The sequence below is a fragment of the Electrona antarctica genome (genome assembly GCF_951216825.1).
Source record: "Electrona antarctica genome assembly, chromosome: 3".
Classification (NCBI taxonomy): domain Eukaryota; kingdom Metazoa; phylum Chordata; class Actinopteri; order Myctophiformes; family Myctophidae; genus Electrona; species Electrona antarctica.
The window spans coordinates 50,671,583-50,692,673 of NC_136808.1; the positions used below are offsets into that span (position 1 = coordinate 50,671,583).

At 41.7% G+C, this 21,091-nt stretch overlaps 1 protein-coding gene across 6 annotated transcripts in view; it reads right to left on the minus strand.

The window, feature by feature from the left end:
- mrvi1 (murine retrovirus integration site 1 homolog) overlaps nt 1-21,091 on the minus strand; it is a 58,682-nt gene that overhangs the window by 35,442 nt on the left and 2,149 nt on the right. The window contains exons 2-4 of one of the 6 annotated variants that reach the window (XM_079497079.1): nt 16,832-16,905; nt 4,651-4,908; nt 1,434-1,540 (exon numbers count right to left, since the gene is read on the minus strand). In XM_079497079.1, coding sequence (XP_079353205.1) covers nt 1,434-1,540; nt 4,651-4,722 — 179 coding nt within the window. In that variant the 5' untranslated portion in view covers nt 4,723-4,908; nt 16,832-16,905. Of the gene's footprint in view, nt 1-1,433; nt 1,541-2,145; nt 2,257-2,860; nt 2,941-4,650; nt 4,909-16,831; nt 16,906-21,091 lie in introns of those variants that run through there. The other 5 variants (XM_079497080.1, XM_079497075.1, XM_079497076.1 and 2 more) reach the window with 5 other exon arrangements.

Here is a 21,091-nt window from a genome sequence, read left to right on the forward strand (position 1 = left end):
GACTACAAACAACGACTCAACAGAGAACTGAACACACAAGGGCATATAAATAGACAAGGGATAACTAGACACAGGTGAACACCACTGACGATCAACACTGGGATAGGCTGGGGAACAAGGGGGACACAGGTGGAAACACTGGCAATCACAGGACTAGTGAGACAAGACAGGAACAGAACTACAGGGGCAGACAGGAAGGCACAGAATAAGACTACAAAACAAAGGTTCACAGAGTAAAGCAGAAATGCAACTAAGAAACAAGGAAAATACAGACTACAAAATCACAGTAACACCAAGAAGTAAAACACTAACTAACTAAAAACCAAGGAACACATGAAAATCCAAAACATGTCACGGAACGTGACAGGGACGAACAAATAATTAGAAAGAAGAAGAAAACGGCAGGTTACAACACTTTTGTTGTTGTTTTTCTTCTTTGTAATTATTTGTTCAGTCCAAAATGTTGTGTTTGTTGTTGTGATTTGTCACAACTCGAGTTGGCTTTGTCCGCGGTGTAAACGTCTTTAAATAAATACTTTTTGAAAAGCCTATGGAGAAAATGAACGGGGAATTCACTTCTGGGTCTCACGTCATCATGAAAGGGGGCGGGACTGTGACGCTCTATTGTATTTGGCCAGAGCTTCCCATAAAATATTAATCTTGTTCAAATGTAACAGAAACATCTTACACATATTACGTTGTGAGCTTGTACATACTGTATGCATATAGTGATTTTAATGCTATATTAACTAATTTTGCTTAGAGGAATGAAAAATGAAAAGAGAGGACAGTGGAACAGAGTGGAGTGGCAGAGGTGAGTTTAAATACATGGGGTTAGCTATCCAAAGTAATGGGGAGTGAGAGAAGATGAATAGGACACAGTGAGGCCAGCCATGCTGTGTGGATTGGAAACGGTGGCGCTGACAACAAGACAGGAGGCAGAGCTGGAGGTAGCAGAATATAGGATGCTACGTTTCTCATTAGTAGTCACAAGGAAAGAGATGATCAGAAATGACTAAATTAGAGTCAGCCCAGGTCGGAAGGTTTGGGGATAAAGCAAGAGAGGTGAGGTTGAGATGGTTTGGACATGTGAAAAGCATGGGGTACATTGGGAGAAGGACGTTGAAGATGGAACTGCCAGGTAAGAGGAGGGCCAAAGAGGAGGTTTATGGATGTGGTGAGAGACGACATGCAGGTGGCGAGAGTCACAGAGGAAGACGCAGAAAACAGAACCAGATGGAAACGACCCCCTGGGGACCCCCTGCAACCTGCTGGGGACCCCCTGCAACCTGCTGGGGACCCCCTGGGGACCCCCTGCAACCTTCTCAACCTCACTGTGAGAACCAGCCTTTAGATGGATATGGATACATATCCATTTAGGATGTATGATCCAATCCATATTTGATTCTGTGCTCTAAATGAAAGAACAGTACCTGGCCTGCTCTAATGGATGTCCCTCTTGTTGGACAATCGTAGCCTGCTGTGGGAACACAATGGTGGGGGCAGTCATGACAACCGCTTGACTCTCTCCCGGTGTGTACTATACAGTTACAGTAAGAAACGAACAAAGATGTTAGAATGTAAGAACATTAAGAATACTGCAACATTAAGAAGAATGCAAAATGTGGATATTGTTAAAAAAAAAAATGGGTAGCACATCCAAAAATGTAATAAGTGGTTATTGTTATGGCAATTATGCAAGCTAGGAAAAGAAGTAATTCAGGTCTCACGGAAAGTATAGCTTACTATATTATAGGATCGTTGCGACAGCAGGTCGCATTTACTATGACATCGTGCATTTCCCATCAGTCAGTCAGTCAGTCAGTCAGTCACCCCCAGGCATGACCCCTCGTGACATCACGTGACATCATCAGGGATGGAGATCGCTGATGTCATCAATATTAAGCCCATATATGGAGATCTCTGATGTCATCAATACTGGCCAGCAACTCTACATCTGACCTCAAACCTCAAACCCTTAGATCTCCATATATGGAGCTGACCTGTTCTGACATTCCATATGTTGATCTGACCTCATCAATCATCAAACCCAGTATACACTCAAGACACGCTCCATATATGGCCAGTACAGAATTCATTACATATGTTGATCTGACCCCCCCATTCCAAAGCGCCAGCGCTCACCCAGCAGTCTGCTGCCACCCAGGCGGATATGTTGATCTGACAAAGTCACTTCTCGCCCTCAGGCGTCTTACGGGTATTACATATTGTATATTGTAGATGGGTATAGATCCTCCTACAGCTTTTGTCCGTCTCACAAGTCTCATATTTTGCCATTGACAATGAAATTAGGTCATACTAGACCTTTACGTGCCCGTCAGCTACCGGCCTACATGGGAACGACGCAACTTGGGAACCTAATAATACCCGTTGTCAACTTGTCATAGCACCCGTTTTAACTATCTGTCTGTCCCTTTTGTTCCCATACTGTATATGGAGATCTCTGTTGCAATCAGAACTGCAGCATCACTCCCAATCTTCCGCCGTAGTTTGAAAACCCACCTTTTCAGACTCCACCATGGCCCATAGCACTTACCCTACCCCCTTAGACAGCACTTTTTTAGACTTAGATAGCATTTGAAACAGACTTATAGAATGTCATGTAGACAGCACAATAACAGTACAGCATAGTATAATATATATGTATAGCTTATATGTATAGTGTCATTATATATCGATATGTTCTAGTTACGTTCTTAGCTTACGCATGTTTCTTGATAAATGCTGTTTATATATGTGATGTATTCCCATGCTTTTTGTTCTTGCTTAATGTAAGTCGCTCTGGATTAAGAGCGTCTGCTAAATGCCTAAATTGTAAATTGTAAATTGTATCAATTACCTGTCTGTGTCCCACATGGAGATCTCTATTTGTCTGTCTGCCTGTGTGAAGAGTGCAAACTGACTGTGAAAAGTGGACTGGTTAAGTAATCAATTGGCAGCTGGTGTGGGGTTGCCATGGCAATCAATTGGCTGAGGCAGAGGCTGGAAATTGCACAGGTGAGGAGACTTAGGCTGATTAGACCCACTGGCAGAGCCTGAGCAGAGCCTTTTGTTGTACCGGGCACTGCACTCCCTGCGGGGGTGTGGAACACGTGTGTCGAATTTGAAGTCAGGGCCAAACGGTTCTCGAGTTACGTGCATTACAACCGTACACAAACGCACACACAAAAGATGAGGGTTTTTTAAACATTGTATCATGGTTAAAAGATAATATCATAAGTTGACTAATTAATTAATGAAGAAGTATATTCCTTTTTTATTGGATGATGTACAACGACAAGAGCGCCCCTCACTTCACACGGGTGTGATTTTTAAGTATATCTATGGTTATACTTGCAGTTCTAGTAGGTTTCAGAGAGGTATTTTCTTAAGCTTTTAATACAAGTACAGGTTATAAAGACATCACAATTCATCTCTATCAGTATCAGCTTTATACCATGGCTGCCAGGGACAATAAAAGGAATGAGGTGAAGTCTGGTGGAAGGTTAAAAGAAGCCACTCACTTAAAGAATGGTGGCTTTGAAAAGCTTTTAGAAGAACAAGAAATAAACTTGTGGTTTTCTGTAATGGGTCGGTATTCAGTGAAGCACCTAGGCTGCTCCGTGTCAGTTTGTCTGTGGTACATTCAGGAACAGTTCTCCAAAGACAGTTCTTGCTCTGCACTCGTGTCGAAGTGTTGAAAAGAAGTGTCAAAAAATGTTCCAGTGTGTGTGTTCCAGACTGCTCCGAGTTGTGGCCTCTCTGGTGTGTGTGTGTGTGTGTGTGGGGGGGGGGGGGGGGGGGGGGGGGGGGGGGGGGGGGGGTGTGTGTGTGTGTGTGTGTGTGTGGGGGGGGGGGGGGGGGGGTGTACACTGAAGTGTAAATTAGACATCAGTATCTCCAGGAGGAAAAGAACAAGACAAAACCACATCCACACTGGGGTAAATGATGATAATGTTCAGTGTACAAACCGTTCATCTGGTACACAAATACTGAGCAATACTGTCTCACAGGTCTTTGGTCAAAAAAGGATCTCCTGACGATGATGTGAAATGAAATGAAAACCTTTTCTATTTCATAAAATCCTTGTCCAGACATCAAAGAGAAGTCTATAAATAACAGAATAACATCAAACACTAATTCACAGAGAGCTCCTCTAAGAGCTTCTTTTAGATTCAAAACCTAATAAAAGAAATCCCTCTGAGAGTAAAAACGGCAGAAAGGCCACGTTTGCTGGATAACATTTGTGAACGTTTATGTTTATGTTGGCATACCGCGGACATTAGGCTACAGAACTCCATTCCATTCCACACAGATGTTTTATCTGGCCTGTGTTTATGACCAACTGCAGCTGAAGACAACATTCTCGGGAGAGTAAAGCTGGTTAGGTAGCCATCCATACAAACAAACAGCAAGCTCATTGATCTGCGATCAATGACTTTGCTGTCATTCAAGACATTCAAGTCATTCAGCCAGCTCTACTGAGAATTATTTTATAGTTTTATAGTTTTCATCTCAGGTACTATAGCAACTTGCCAAAATGTGTTGCTATGGCCAAATTTAGCCCAATGAGTGTTTTTATGCAAAACTAATGCTTGGAATGGATTCAGCATCATGAAAAACCCCTAGTGAACGGTTAAGTGTACTTACTGTACTGGGTGAGCTAGAAGAACTGTCCAACTCTTCAGGGGAATCCTCCTCTTCCTCAGGGACGGTGGGCATGGCAGGAGGCAACGTGGGACGGGATCGTGTGTGGGGGAAAACAAAGGGTCTCTCAGCAGCAGCACGGAGAAGGAGGAGGTCACAGGACTGAAGGTCACAGGACTGAAGGTCACAGGACTGCTCCGAGACGTGGCCTCTCTGGTCAAGAGGAGATCCCAGAAACAAGTGTCCCTCCTCTTCTTGACGCTGCAAGCCCACGAAGACACCACACACACACACACACACACACACACACACACACACACACACACACACGCACACGCACACGCACACGCACACGCACACGCACACGTCATGCAAGAAAAAACAAGTTACATCATGTTCATATAAGAAGTGTCAAGGATACACACAGTACAGTCTTCCGACGGTGGTCCTTGGTCTTGGACAAACAACTACATTACTTCCTCATGTATAATAAGCATACTGTACAGGATGTTTGTTTAAATTAATAATGATTAAGCAGGTTTTACATGTTCTACTACTAAGGAACTTAAGTTACGGTGACAAATGCAATGTATCCTCTGTCCAAATATGCTTTCCTTAAAAGCTGAACAGTAGAGGGACCCGGGTCTGGAATCACGGATTACAACCAAAATATACTGTCCATTTGTTTTCAAGTCATCTTGCTTACAACTAACAACAACCAAAATATACTGTCCATTTGTTTTCAAGTCATCTTGCTTACAACTAACAACAACCAAAAACATATGGGACCGATTACAATACACTGCCACGCACTTCAGCTGGCAGGGTAAAGTATGTTCAGTAGAAAACAGAGCCACTGGTACAACTACTCCCCACAGGGGCTCATTCACTATGGTCAGCATGCTTGACTGCATGGTCACAGGAAGCTGGTGCTGTTGTTTCGGTTACTTAGATACTAAAACATCACAACAACGTCCGTCCTAAAACCAGCACTATTCTTATTCACAGCATTTGAAAATCCTGAACTAGACCATGTTTAGAGTTTTAGTTTGGATGACATCAGACAGACAGACAGACAGACAGGCAGGCAGGCAGGCAGGCAGGCAGGCAGGCAGGCAGGCAGGCAGGCAGGCAGGCAGGCAGACAGACAGACAGACAGACCCTCTAGTAGAAACAGCGATCTACAAGCAGTCAAGCACACAACAGACCTAAACATTTCAGCTGAAGCAGATATGAATGTTGATCCTTCCTTTGATGTGCATAATTATGTGCAAGCTTATGGTCTCAGGTCTTCAGAGAGCATGAATGATACTTTAACTTGACAATTTGACAGAGAAATCAAAACATCTCCTAACATTCTTCTACCATTTTCATTGGACATAATTATACAAACATGGATAATTGAGTGGGAATATTAACATGTCCATCAAGAGTACCCAAAATATCTTAATCAGACATGATATGAGTCAGGTCACTGAGTGACATTGGCCATATTCCCTCATCTCTCTCTAGCAGGAGATGTCAAGCTCTATGGATACAGTATGCAAAACACTTTTTAGAGAGTTTTTTTTGGTGTTAGCATTAGGTTATGCTTTAGCTATTGAAAAATAGCAGATCTACAAGTTCATAGTGCGCCACCGAGTGGCGCGCTACGAGCTTGTAGGTCTGCTATTTTTGAAAAATCGAATTACAACTGACATGGAAACATAGCTTTTTCAGAAAACTGTCAGGATGTAGAAGACATTTTTAGAATCTGATCTCAGGTCAAAATGGGTTAAGCTGCAATCCGTAACTTTTATGTCCTAAAAAGACCACATTTCTACTGCTCATCCAAGAGGCAATCCCTGCTAGACAGGGGAAATACATTGGGCCTCATGCGCCAACCGTTCTTAAGAAGTTCTTAAGAGGAAATTTGTTCTTAGACCCACTTAGGAAGTTTTTAAGAAGGTTTTGGGATCCCTCAATCTTTTCTTAGCTGTGATTTGTTCGTAGGTAAGAACAGAATCTACGCACACTGTGGAGCACTCTTAGGGTGCCTTTTTCGTTCTTAAGTGCAATCTGAAAACATAAAGGAAAAACAGCGCCATCTGCATGATGCTCAAAGTTTGGTCTGAGGACCTCAAGGGGTCCTTGAGGAAGTTCCAGGCAGTCCACAGCAAAATATGGAACATTTACCACTTTAATCCCATTTTATACTTTGAAAATAGCCAATCTACAAGCTCACAAACGCGTCCCATTACTGCCCATTTTGAGCTTGTAGATCGGCTATTTTCGAAACATTTTGATAAATCTTCAAAACATTTTCCTAGCAGAAAATATTTTCATATGGGGGTCTGCAGAATGCATGTCAATTTGGGGGTCCTTGACATGAAAATGTTTGAGAACCACTGGTTTAGAGTTCACAACCCAACCCAACGCACCATACCCACCACATAACCCCCACCCCATGCACCCACCATCATCCCCCCCCCCCCCCCCAAGTTGACTATTGTGAGATAAATAATGAAATACATTCATGATTATTGAAAATATTGAAATTTTGAAATTTTCTGTTCACTTCAGTACCTCCACAGTATTATTGGAGTCTGGTGTTCCACCATATTTAGACTTTAGTTTAGGTATTCTTGACTTCACTCAACTTTATTTCTATGTGTGAGGTCCTGTGATTTCTGTGTGCTGCAATCACACACAGGTGTGACTGCAGGCAAGGCCATGGAGTCATGCAAAACCACACCCACCTGGGTGAACACAGGTAGGAAAGTGAATTCCCAATGCCTTATATGGGATTGGTGGGGCGGTTCCCTATGGTAATTAGGATGTTAATTAGGATATGTGGGGCGTCTACCTATGATCATTAAATGAACTGGCACAAGAGGAAAAGTTAGGAACTTATTGGCGCATGAGGCCCAGTGGGCCTCATGCGCCAATAAGTTCCTAACTTTTCCTCTTACATTTCTTCCTAAGTGAATTCCTAAGAGAAGTCCAGTCAGATTCATGAAACGTTCTTAAGTAGGCAGAATTGTTCGTAAGCATGTGCTTATGATGATGAATCCAAATCCTCGTAACTTGAAGGGGTGTGCCAGTTCATTCAAATTATCATAGGTAGACGCCCCATATATCCTAATTAGCATCCTAATTACCATAGGGAACCGCCCCACCAATCCCATATAAGGCATTGGGAATTCACTTTCCTACCTGTGTTCACCCAGGTGGGTGTGGTTTTGCATGACTCCATGGCCTTGCCTGCAGTCACACCTGTGTGTGATTGCAGCACACAGAAATCACAGGACCTCACACATAGAAATAAAGTTGAGTGAAGTCAAGAATACCTAAACTAAAGTCTAAATATGGTGGAACACCAGACTCCAATAATACTGTGGAGGTACTGAAGTGAACAGAACATTTCAATATTTCAATATTTCAATATTTTCAATAATCATGAATGTATTTCATGATTTGGGGGGGGGGGGGGGGGTGATGGTGGGTGCATGGGGTGGGGGTTATGTGGTGGGTATGGTGCGTTGGGTTGGGTTGTGAACTCTAAACCAGTGGTTCTCAAACATTTTCATGTCAAGGACCCCCAAATTGACATGCATTCTGCAGACCCCCATATGAAAATATTTTCTGCTAGGGAAATGTTTTGAAGATTTATCAAAATGTTTCGAAAATAGCCGATCTACAAGCTCAAAATGGGCAGTAATGGGACGCGTTTGTGAGCTTGTAGATTGGCTATTTTCAAAGTATAAAATCGGATTAAAGTGGTAAAATGTTCCATATTTTGCTGTGGACTGCCTGTAACTTCCTCAAGGACCCCTTGAGGTCCTCAGACCAAACTTTGAGCATCATGCAGATGGCGCTGTTTTTCCTTTATGTTTTCAGATTGCACTTAAGAACGAAAAAGGCACCCTAAGAGTGCTCCACAGTGTGCGTAGATTCTGTTCTTACCTACGAACAAATCACAGCTAAGAAAAGATTGAGGGATCCCAAAACCTTCTTAAAAACTTCCTAAGGGGGTCTAAGAACAAATGTCCTCTTAAGAACTTCTTAAGAACGGTTGGCGCATGAGGCCCAGTGTGCTTAGGAGCTCCAGGCAGGCTACTTGTCAATCAGTAGGGATCCAACCCCAAACCATGGATCTACATTTCTCACTGTGTGAAGACCTCACCTCCTCCAACCAGTGCAGATGTGCTAGTTATATTGTTTTAACATACTCTGCCATACTGATTGGTGTATTTTATGTTTTATTCATTAAGATGTTATTGTGTGAAGACCTCACCTCCTCCAACCAGTGCAGATGTGCTAGTTATATTGTTTTAACATACTCTGCCATACTGATTGGTTTATTTTATGTTTTATTCATTAAGATGTTATTGTGTGAAGACCTCACCTCCTCCAACCAGTGCAGATGTGCTAGTTATATTGTTTTAACATACTCTGCCATACTGATTGGTTTATTTTATGTTTTATTCATTAAGATGTTCTAGATTGCAGCTTTAAGTGCTTTTTTGATAAGGGTATATATATATCCAATTTGTTGTCCATGGACTAACTAAGAACTTTGCTAGTTTGAATATTTGTCTTTTGGAATTTGGTCATCTTTACACATTATGATGGTTCTATCTTGACTGTGATTGTATAGATTCTCTGTTCATTCAATAGCACTGTTCAACGTGCACTAAACCAAGGCCACATATTGTATAGATTCTCTGTTCATTCAATAGCACTGTTAAACGTGCAGTAAACTATAGCACTGTTCAATGTGCACTAAACTAAGGCCACATATTGTATAGATTCTCTGTTCATTCAATAGCACTGTTCAACGTGCAGTAAACTATAGCACTGTTCAACGTGCACTAAACTAAGGCCACATATTGTATAGATTCTCTGTTCATTCAATAGCTCTGTTCAACGTGCACTAAACTAAGGCCACATATTGTATAGATTCTCTGTTCATTCAATAGCTCTGTTCAACGTGCACTAAACTAAGGCCACATATTGCTCAGCCTGGCTGTGAGCCTGAATCTTGTGTTATCTTATCATCACATGTATTTTTTCAGCCATACTTCCATCTGGCAGCTCCCATTTCCTCCCAAAAACCCAGAGAGGAGAAGTCCAATAAATTATTGAGATGTAAGTGTGTAACATCATAAACACCGACATCTCTGGTGAACCTCAGCGCAGAGAGCAACTCACTTCTAGACGACCATCATATTCTCAAACATGCAACGTCCTGTAGTATGAGAACAGACTTTCAATCCTTTTCACGCTATCGTTATGTGCCCAGTAGAGCCCTCAGGTCTGCAAAACAGGGTCTATTAGACCCACCCTCCACCAAACTGAAGACAAAAGGTGACAAAGCTTTTCAGGCTGTAGCAGCCAAACTCTGGAATGCTCTTCCAATAGCCCTGAGATTTGCCCCCTCTGTGGACATTTTTAAAAACAGCCTTAAAACGTTCCTTTTTGCACAAGCATTTGTAGATGGTTCAACCTGATTTTCCTGTTTCACCGTATATTTATTGATTCATTACGCTTAATTGTATTGTCATTTTATTTGAATCGTACAGCAATTTGTATCTGCCTTGTTTTCTTTTTCTTGTATTTTATTGCATCATGTAAAGCACTTTGTGAGTCCTCTCTGTGAAAGGTGCTATACAAATAAATGTACTACTACTACTACTATCCTTGGTGTAACCAGCAGTATATAATGCATATTTCCCAAACGATGGGTAGGGGCCAATTTTGGAGTCGCGGGTAAATATTCCCCTTTTATGTTTCTTATAATTTCTTACATTTATTTTCAAAAATACCCTCCCGCAAAAAATACAACAAACCCTTTTAGAAACAATTCAATAAAAAGAAATAAAAAAAAAGTAAAAAACACGTCATGATGTGAGCTGGTATATCGGGCGGGCCATTTGTACTTTATAGGGATGTGCCGATGAGACATTTAGGCCGATATCGATATCCGATATAATTAATTGCTGTTATGGCCGATAACCGATATTACCGATGTCGATATCATATATCTCATTCTGTATTGAAAAATTATAATAATTTTGTCCATTCTGAAAAACACATGTAACAGGGTATCTGCACTGCAGGCTTGCTTAGGCAAGTCAGATTTAACTTTAATACCTTTTATATTTAATACATTGCAGTACTACGGATACTTTTTCTTAACTACTCATGAAAAACGCTATATAAACCCCAGATATTATTATTATTATTATTATTATTATTATATTAACCCATTTTGGGCGGGAACACCTTTTGGTGTTTTAAACATTATGTTATAATTTAGCTATTGAAAAATAGCAGATCTACAAGCTCATAGCGCTTGTAGATCTGCTATTTTTGAAAAATCTGTAAAACATTAGAGTACTTTCCTCACCACTAGAGACACCACATGAATGTGTATTTTAAAGGTTTGGGAACCCCTGATGCTAGTGGATGAACACAGTGTGACGCAGTAGGACCGGGTTGGGTTCCTCTGGCAGTAGGACCGGGTTGGGTTCCTCTGGCACATGAAGGAAAGCTGACAGATCCATTAATAATCCAAGTAAAGATTTATGTTTATTCATTTCTTGAATGGACATTTTATTTTATTTTTAAATTGGGTATTTATAGTGATCCTGTGGGAGAAATTACTTCTCTGCATGATTTGACCCAAACAATGTTAGCATGGTGTGCAGCCCCATGAGGCACACTGGGTGGGAGCAGGGACAGATTAGCCATTGGGCCAGTGGGGCCGTGGCCCAGGGGCCCTTGGCTCTCAGGGGCCCTTGGCTCTCAGGGGCCCGTGGGGCCGTGGCCCAGGGGCCCTTGGCTCTCAGGGGCCAGTGGGGCCGTGGCCCAGGGGCCCGTGGCTCTCAGGGGGCTGTGGGGCCGTGGCCCAGGGGCCCTTGGCTCTCAGGGGCCCGTGGGGCCGTGGCCCAGGGGCCCTTGGCTCTCAGGGGCCCGTGGGGCCGTGGCCCAGGGGCCCTTGGCTCTCAGGGGCCCTTTGAGGAAATTGGACCGCACGGTACTAGGTTTGACGCCCTGAAAAGGGCTTCTGGAGCCCTTCATTGGCCATTGATTTAGTTAAATTTAGGTCGAAAAGATGACAAAAACACAGAAAAACACGAAAATGTTGCGTGCGCGCGCTATGGGGGCCCTGCAAAAATGACCGGCCCAGGGGCCGAGCTCGTGGGGGTTAATCCGTCCCTGGGTGGGAGCAGGGGTTAAGTGTCTTGCTCAGGGACACTGCAACACGAAGCCAGAGGAGCTGGGGATCGAACCGGAGACCCTCCAGACGGCTGCAGGGGTGGAAAGTAACTAAGTACATTTACTTACTGTAAGTACTGTACTTAAGTACACCTTTGAGGTATTTGTACTTTACTTGAGTATTTCCAATTGCCAGTAGGCCTACTTTTACTTCTACATCTCAGTGGCAAATATTGTACTTTTACGCCACTATATTTATTTGAAAACTTTAGTTACTAGTTACTTTGTAGATTTTGATTATTATTACAAAACATACAGTCAGTACAACACATAAAAAAGAAAAGGTTTCTGTCCGACAAAAATTCTATACAAATAGTAGCCAAAGGCAGTATTGTCAAAAAGGTAATCATGATTAGGTCCAGATCTACACTATGTACCCAACATTAAATAGGAACAAAGCAATATGTTTTTTTGTTTTGACCTGGCCATGCCCTTTGACCTGGCCATGCCCTTTGACCTGGCCATGTCCTTTGACCTGGCCATGCCCTTTGACCTGGCCATGCCCTTTCCCGGATCATATTAGACTGCTACCGGTATGTTAATTTACATACAATCTGATCTGAGATCAGGGCATGGCGTTTATGGGGAGGCGTGCATGGCATTTTAGGGAGGTGTAGGCAGCCCAATTTGACCTGGGTTGTGGGCGTGCATAAAAAACACTAGTTAAGTAATTTTCTAATAATAGAAATGAAACCAACGGATGTTTAATCCACATACATGGATTGTAATGTTACACAAGCAAATTGGGAAGACTCATGCACTCTGAGTCTTCCCAAGTGCTGGAAATGAATTGGGCAATTCCTTTCAGTTTATTTGCCTTGTCTACACGTCTACTTATAAGACTCACAATGAGATTTAGATATGCATGACCTGACCTGAATAGCCTCAAAGTGGTCGTACTTCTGTCCCAACACTTTTAGGCACATTCTCTACTCACTGCACAAACATCATGAATCATATGATGTGATCTTGCAATTTGACTATTTTGGGAAAAGCAATGTTTTAATACTCTATACTGCTAAACTGAATCATGATCTGTCCTAATCCATCCATGCTGGTTTAGTCTGTGTACGACGCTGTTGAAATGTTATGTTATGTTATGTTGTAACATGTTATGTTACTGAGGTGTTATTGACCTCGCCATGGCACTACAGTCAGTTAATGCTCATTGCTCATGAAATTATGAACTGCTTCATACCTGCAGTCTGTCCTAACAGGCCTTTGCATGATTTATGTGCTATATCAACCCAGAAGACCACAGCTTTGACGTTCTGGTGGCCAAATAGATTACATTTATTGCAGAAAATTCTGTTGTTTTTTGGGTTTTTTTGTTCACCATTCAATATTTTATGTAGTATATTTTTAAATGTAGTGTTTCAATAGTGTTTCTTTTATCAAATCTCACTGTTTAAAGGCAAAGAAAAACACAACTATCGTCAAGGGGCCTTGGGCAAGACACTAAACCCTACATTGCCTCCAATGAGTCGGTCGGTGTGAGCTCGCCACCATTGGTGTGTGAATGTGAAAAGTGAGGACGCTGGCGTCGACTGTTCGCCGCTTCACCTCCCAATGTGTGAATGAATGAACAATTGTAAAACGCTTTGAGCACTTGGAAAAGCGCTATAAAAATGCAATTCATTATTATCATTGATTATACTGTAGGTCCCCCTTTGTACATTACGGAGAATATTGCCATATTTTGTTGTAAGTAGTTCCATAAAGGTGCTCTCTGACATACTGTAGCCTAATATGCAAACAAACCTAGCATAATAAACCTACCTAATATGCAATCCACATATGTAGCACAACGTGACATATTTGACCACTAAGATCGCTTTCAAAGAAAATACAATAAGTGAGAAGGTCACATAAATGATGCTAAAACATGCATGATGTCTGCTGCAGGACTCTGGGCGACCAAACTGTTCCCCGATGCATCATGAGCCTGAGATAAATATTGCAGTGCAATGGAATCACTGTAATTATTTCCTGTCAGGGAGTGTGTTCCAGAACATAGACTAGGCTGCAAGGCTTGACTCACAGGACGACCCCTCCACTGTCAAGCACAGCTGTCGTCCTTGAGTGTGCCTTTCACTCATGTACATGTTTAGTCACAACCATGTTAGCATGGATATGCTATGTGTAAATATGCAGATACTGTGTCTCTTTTTGTTATTCCTTCTTTTGTTCCTCCTTCCCTTGCTCCCCTTCTTTCTTTTCTTTCTATCCAAAAAGTTGAAACAATCCAAAAAGTGATGGAGCTATACTATAGCACAAAAACACAATTTCACCCACACTGTTTTACACCTGCATGTAAACCTGTGATGTGACAATAAAGAGGATTCTGATTCCGAAGGAGTTAAACTCTGAGGAAAACAGATTAAAAGAGGAGACGGGGGTCCCTTGTAGCGGTCAGGCCCCTGGGGCCCTCAAACATATACAGAGCCTCCCGCCACAGCAATGGCCTCGCGCATGAGAACATGAGCTGAGCCCTCCTCCCTTAGTCTGCCCTGTTACATAAGCCTGCTCCCTAATGCCAGATTTGTTTAAAGAGAGTACGAGGAAGTGGTCGGCTACAGAACTACTGACTGATACAACAGGATATAGGAGTGTGCTAAATATAGCGATATAAGCATATGGAAGCATTCTGCAGGTTGATACATTAATCAGTTTCATCCTCAGTATTAATGATCACTTTGCAACTCAGAGTGGACAAATGTAACTTATATGATAATGAACCCTATACGGGTCTATTTCACATGTATTCACTCTCAGAGTTAAATTACAGTAACATGTTATTGTGCAGCTACAGTAACCACAGCCTACATACTGTAATAACTGGTGTAGTTGAACAAAATGTCAACATCCTGTTTTACAGTAATCCAAAAAAAAACTTAATTTCAGAGGACGCTGTTCCTTCCAAGTTCAAGGCAAACAGCACAGTGGATATTCAGTTAAAACTAAAACAGGCAACATGTCCCCCAGAGAAACAGTTAAAAGACAGGCAACATGTCCCCCAGAGAAAGACAGGCAACATGTCCCCCAGAGAAAGACAGGCAACATGTCCCCCAGAGAAAGACAGGCAACATGTCCCCCAGAGAAACAATCCATAATCCTTAAGCACTATAAAGGCGTGATGCGGAGCACTGTCAGTTCAACAATATACAGTCACATCTACCGAAAACTGACCAGTTTGATGCAGGCTCACATGAGTTTGCATAGGTCTGCATAAACATAATCACTAAATCTCTATGTTAAAGTATACAGCAGAGCAGATCCATCTCCCTGTTCACAGATAGATCCCATCTCCCTGTTCACAGATATATATATATATATAATATACAGCAGAGCAGATCCCATCTCCCTGTTCACAGATATATATATATACAGCAGAGCAGATCCCATCTCCCTGTTCACAGATATACAGCAGAGCAGATCCCATCTCCCTGTCCACAGATATACAGCAGAGCAGATCTCCCTGTTCACAGATATATATATATATATAATATACAGCAGAGCAGATCCCATCTCCCTGTTCACAGATATACAGCAGAGCAGATCTCCCTGTTCACAGATATATATATATATATAATATACAGCAGAGCAGATCCCATCTCCCTGTTCACAGATATACAGCAGAGCAGATCTCCCTGTGCACAGATAGATCCCATCTCCCTGTCCACAGACCATTTACCTGAGTCGTCTCACTACTGTTGCAGAAATACCCACTCCACTTGTTGACCTCCTCACTCAAACCAGCTTCCCACCGTCAAACTGTCATTCTCAGACTTTTACGAAGAAAACCCTGCGATCCCCCAGGCTTCTCTCTTCCTCTCCCTTCCTCTCCGTTCCCTGGATTTCTTTTTTTTTCAGCACCAGCCTCTAGTTCACTCCTGGGAGCTTTGACCATTTAAGGAGAAGGCTCTGTATGCCTCTTTGGGCTGCTATGGTGTGTGTGTGTGTGTGTGTGTGTGTGTGTGTGTGTGTGTGTGTGTGTGTGTGTGTGTGTGTGTGTGTGTGTTCGTGTTCTCTCTCAGGCTACAGCTCCACTGAGCCTTGACTGATCATCCTTCAAACCGAGCTGAAACCTGGGGAAAGCTATGTTGTTTTTTCTACCGAGATTATCTACCTTGTTAATCACTGTCACAGTAAGAGGTTTGAACAGTGGAATGGGTGTGTGTGTGTGTGTGTGTGTGTGTGTGTGTGTGTGTGTGTGTGTGCGCGCGTGCACAAAACAGATTATGAGGAAACAGATAAAGACTGTGTCCATGTAACCCACATTTACTCTAGTTAATGCTTAATGTATGCAACCCATCATAAGACGGTCACACACCTAAAGTAGCAGATCTACAAGCTCACAACGCCTACATTTGAAATAGTTTAAATGGTTAATGTAGCCTATACTTCTTCCCTGCCTAGAAATGTAGTGGAGTCAAAAGCAGAATATCTATCCTGAAATGTAGTTCTAGTGAAATTCTGTATCCAAAGGTACAAATACTCAAGTACAGGTACAGGTACGTAAGTTACTGTCCACCACTGAAACTACATTGTCAACTTCTGCTCTCATTTACTCAGAATTTGTTGTAAATCAATGTGTTAAATACCCAGAGAACAAAATTTGTCATTTATTCACCCCTACAATTATTTATACATTATCAAATGTTTAACCCATTTAGGCCTGACGTCGAAATAAAAAAAACAGCAGAAAATAGCAGATCTACAAGCTCATAGCGCGCCACTCGGTGGCGCGCTATGAGCTTGTAGATCTGCTATTTTTCAATAGCTAAAGTATAACATAATGCTTAGTTAAAACACCAAAAAGGGTTCCCGCCCAAAATGGGTTAACGCTATATAGTGAATTACTGTATTGTACTGTATATATATTAATTAATGTAGTAATTGGAATTATATTTCTACTTACAGAAAGAGTTCTATGGTATTTCTCACCAAACGGGAGGATGCTCACCTCACTGCTGCTGCATCTCGATGTGCCACCTGTTGAAAACAGACCACAATACTGTGCAGTGAAATGGAATTGATTTGCATATATAACAGGAAAGCATGTTCAATGCAAATGCAGGCGTGCTGTTAAAAGGGTTTGCTGTTCTGTATAAAGGATTAAAGGCTGATGCGACTGCTCTTCAGATCTGATTGGTTGGTTTGACCGACGTTTGGGGAAGTGCCTTAAAACCGCCCCTGGCACTAATGGCAACAATAACCTGGGCAACCAGGACTGTAATTCCAGGTGCTTGGTCCACTAATGGCAACAATAACCTGGGCAACCAGGACTGTAATTCCAGGTGCTTGGTCGGTCCACTGGTTGGAAGCTCTTGTTCAGAGTAAAGCATGATTTATACTTTGTCACACAATGATGTCTCACAACAAAAATCTAAAAACGCTTAACCCATTTAGGCCCGACGTCGAAATAAAATAAAAAGTTTGCTCTGAAAGAATATATATTCAAAGTTTTGTGCCGCATTTTCAGGATTTAAAAAAAATAGCAGACCTACAAGCTTGTGAGCTTGTAGATCTGCTATTTTTCAATAGCTAAAGTATGTGAAAGGAGGGACACCCGCACACTGCCACTTGCTGGGTTCAGAGCATTTTATTAAAGCAACGTTTCGGTCTTGCGACCTTCCTCAGGCTTAGTTAAGCCTGGTTAAGCCTGGTTAAGCCACATTGTATATGCCTCGTCATCATCGCACCTGCTCCAAACCTACCGGGTGTGCGGAAGTCATCTCTCTATAAATAGCTAAAGTATAACATAATGCTTAGTTAAAACACCAAAAGGGTGTGGATCTGTTCTTTTCAGGGTACATGACCGTTAATAAGCATAATTGTGACTGTGTCATTTCCTCATGCAAAGTACAGTAATTCAGCAAGTATACATTGCATAATGACAGTAACCTGCAGATATTATCTACAGTGCCATTAGAGGAATTTGGACAATTTAGGGCTATGGAATGCAATTCCAACAACTACAGGTATAGAGCACTGAAGTCTGACATAATGTAGGCCTATAGTGACCTACGCATGTCCTACCAGCTGGGTCACGTTTTCCCCCATTCTAAATTCCCATAGACGTGTTTAATATCATGTCATATAAGAACTGTGTTCCAAAAATAAACAAATTATTTGACTCATATAAGAAGCATCAACTGACGGTGAGAAATCAGTAATCACTATGTTACTGCCGCTGAATTAATCGCCATAAACCAACCACAAATTGTCCTCAATTCTTAAGGCCGATTCATACTCCTATTTTACCGCTGTAGTGCCGAAATGATTTCGGCTCGTCAGAAATCATTGAGGTCACATTGTAGGCTCTACGGAGCCGAACCGACTTTTATTGGGCTCTAAAATAGGAGTATGAATTGCGCCTTAGGCCTATGATTCTAAAGGCCCATTCATAGTCCAGTTTTCGGTGAAGAGGAATATAAGTTAGTAGTGTAGGTTGTATTTAGTGGTGATACTGCTTTTCCTGTATAGAGCACGCGGTTGCCACTTCATTTGTTAAGCAAATATATATTATAATATGGCTGATAATAGGGATTACTTGTTCCCTTAAACATGGAGGATTATCATATAATAATGTTCAACAGAAAGTCTCATCACATAAACTATCATCAGCATCTTCATCAACAACACGTTGGTTCCAGACCCCCCCCCCCCCCCCCCCCCCGCCCCCAGACCCCATGTAAACAAGCACAACTGTCTGTAGCAGTGCCAAGTTGGACTCTTATTATAGAGGTTCCCATCATGTGAAATAAACAATGTGACTCTTCCCTGTGATAGCAGTACAGTACAGTTTTTTTTATTATTGTTATTTGTTTTTGAGCACATGGAAGACATTTGGATATCTCATAAAAATGTGGAGGACCTTCTTCCTTTAATGCAAATGTTTTCTGTGAGCCTCCCTAGCTTAAATAAATAAACCCTGTCCCTGATCAGAACATCATATTAACATATGAACATGGTTGAAGGTTTAAGGTTTAAGGTTCACAACCTTGAACCTTAAACATGATTAAGAGTGTAAATAAAACGTCATTGATACAAACTAACATTACCTCACATACCCTCCTGTAATTCACCAGGGACTATTAATAGTAGTCTACTCTACAGTCCCTAGGGACTCCTCAGTAATCCAGCTGTTCCTATATACAGCTTTTTTGAACTCTTGTCCATTCACATTCAGTTGTCATCTTACATGATCATGGCGAAAAGATGAGTTGTTTTAAACATTGTATCATGGTTAAAAGATAACATATTAGTTGACAAATTAATTCATGAAGAAGTATATTCATTTTTTATTGGATGATGTACGACGAGTCGACGACAACACTGGTGTGATTTTTAAGTATATCTATGGTTATACTTGCAATAGGTTCTAGTAGGCTTCAGAGAGGTATTTTCTTAAGCTTTTAATACAAGTACAGGTTATAAGTTAGTTAGTTTAGTTAGTTTCATTTATTTGTCCACGTATGGAAATTTGTCTTCGGTCTCAACAGTAAAACAACAGCAACAACACTTAATACAATTATTTTCTCATGGCAAAACAAAAAGTGCAGGACAACAGTGGCAGATACATTGGAAAAACAAACAAATCTAGCGAGACATGTTATAATTTAGTGCCTTAATGACATTAGGTATGGAATTTTTAAAAATGTTACGGTTAGCTCTTGGCACTTTGTACCGTCTACCAGAGGGAAGTAGCTTGAACTCCCTGCAGAGTGGATGAGAGGGGTCGTTAGCTATCTTGACAGCTTTTTTACGGAGTACCTCCTTGTAGATACAGCCTAATTGTTGCTGTCTCTTCCCGATGATTTTTGATGCTAGGTTTACTATTCGCTGCAGCTTGCTTCTTCCTTTTACATTTAGACTTCCATACCACATTGCCATGTTAAAAGTCAAAATTCCCTCTATTAGGTTTTTATAGACCGTTTCCATAATATGCTTACTCACTCTAAATGAGTTGAGCTTGCGTAGTAGATGGAGGCGTTGGTTACAAGTTTAAAAGATCTGGTCAGTATTTTCACTGAAATTGAGTTTGCTGTCAATATATGTGCCTAAGTATTTAAAAGTGTCTACTACCTCCACTATTTGTCCACCAATTGTAATGGACTGCACAGGTTCCTTTTCATGAATGACAAGTTCTTTTGTTTTTGTCACATTGATCCCTAAAGAGCTTTTCTCGCACCAGTTCTGAAGAGATGACACATGTACTCTGTATGCTTCCTCCCCCACAGGGCCATATCATCCGCATATTTGAACAAATGAAACATATCCTGGTCTAACTGGAATTCATTTGTATATAAGGAGAAAAGTAAAGGGGATAAGATAGTCCCCTGTGGAGCACCGGTGTTAAGCACAGTGATGTCGGACAGAGTATCATTAACACGGACCTGTTGAGGGCGGTCAGAGAGGAAGTCTCTGACAAGATGGATAATACCTCCATTTACCCCTATGTCAATGAGTCTCTGCAGAAGGGTGTGTATCTGCATGCTGTTGAAAGCAGAGGTAAAATCAATAAAAAGGACCCTGGCAAAGTGGGAGGGGACTTGGAGATGCTTTGACAGGGTGTTAAACAGGCTGATAGTTGCATCATCAGTTCCTCTCTGACTTGTATAAGCAAATTGGAGATGATCTAAGCTGTTAGAAACCATCACTGTGATTTGTCTGCTTATAACTCTTTCAAAACATTTTCCCAAAATGGAAGTAAGAGCAATGGGCCTGAAGTCTTTTAGTTCAGTGGCTCCAGGCTTCTTGGGGAGAGGCACAATACAAGACATTTTCCATACATTGGGCATTGTTAGAGAGTCAAGCAAATACTGGAATAACTCAAATACCTTTAAATTCATGAACATTTTCTTTCAACACTCTACCTCTAAGGCCATCAGGCCCAGGGGCCGAGTTGGGCTTAATACAGGAAAGGCTAGCTACAATTTAATTTTCACTGAGTGTGATAGGGACATACTCCGGAATGGACATACACACACTATCACGCTCAGCACTGAAGTCATTCTTATCAAAACGGCTGAAAAAGATATTTAGATCGTTAGCAAAAGATGGAGAGGGGTGCGACAGGGGGGGTACGCTTTTGCTTAGTTTCCCTGCCCATCATCACATTTAAACCTTCCCATGCTTTCTTGGCATTCCCTGCAAAGTATTGGTACTCAACTTT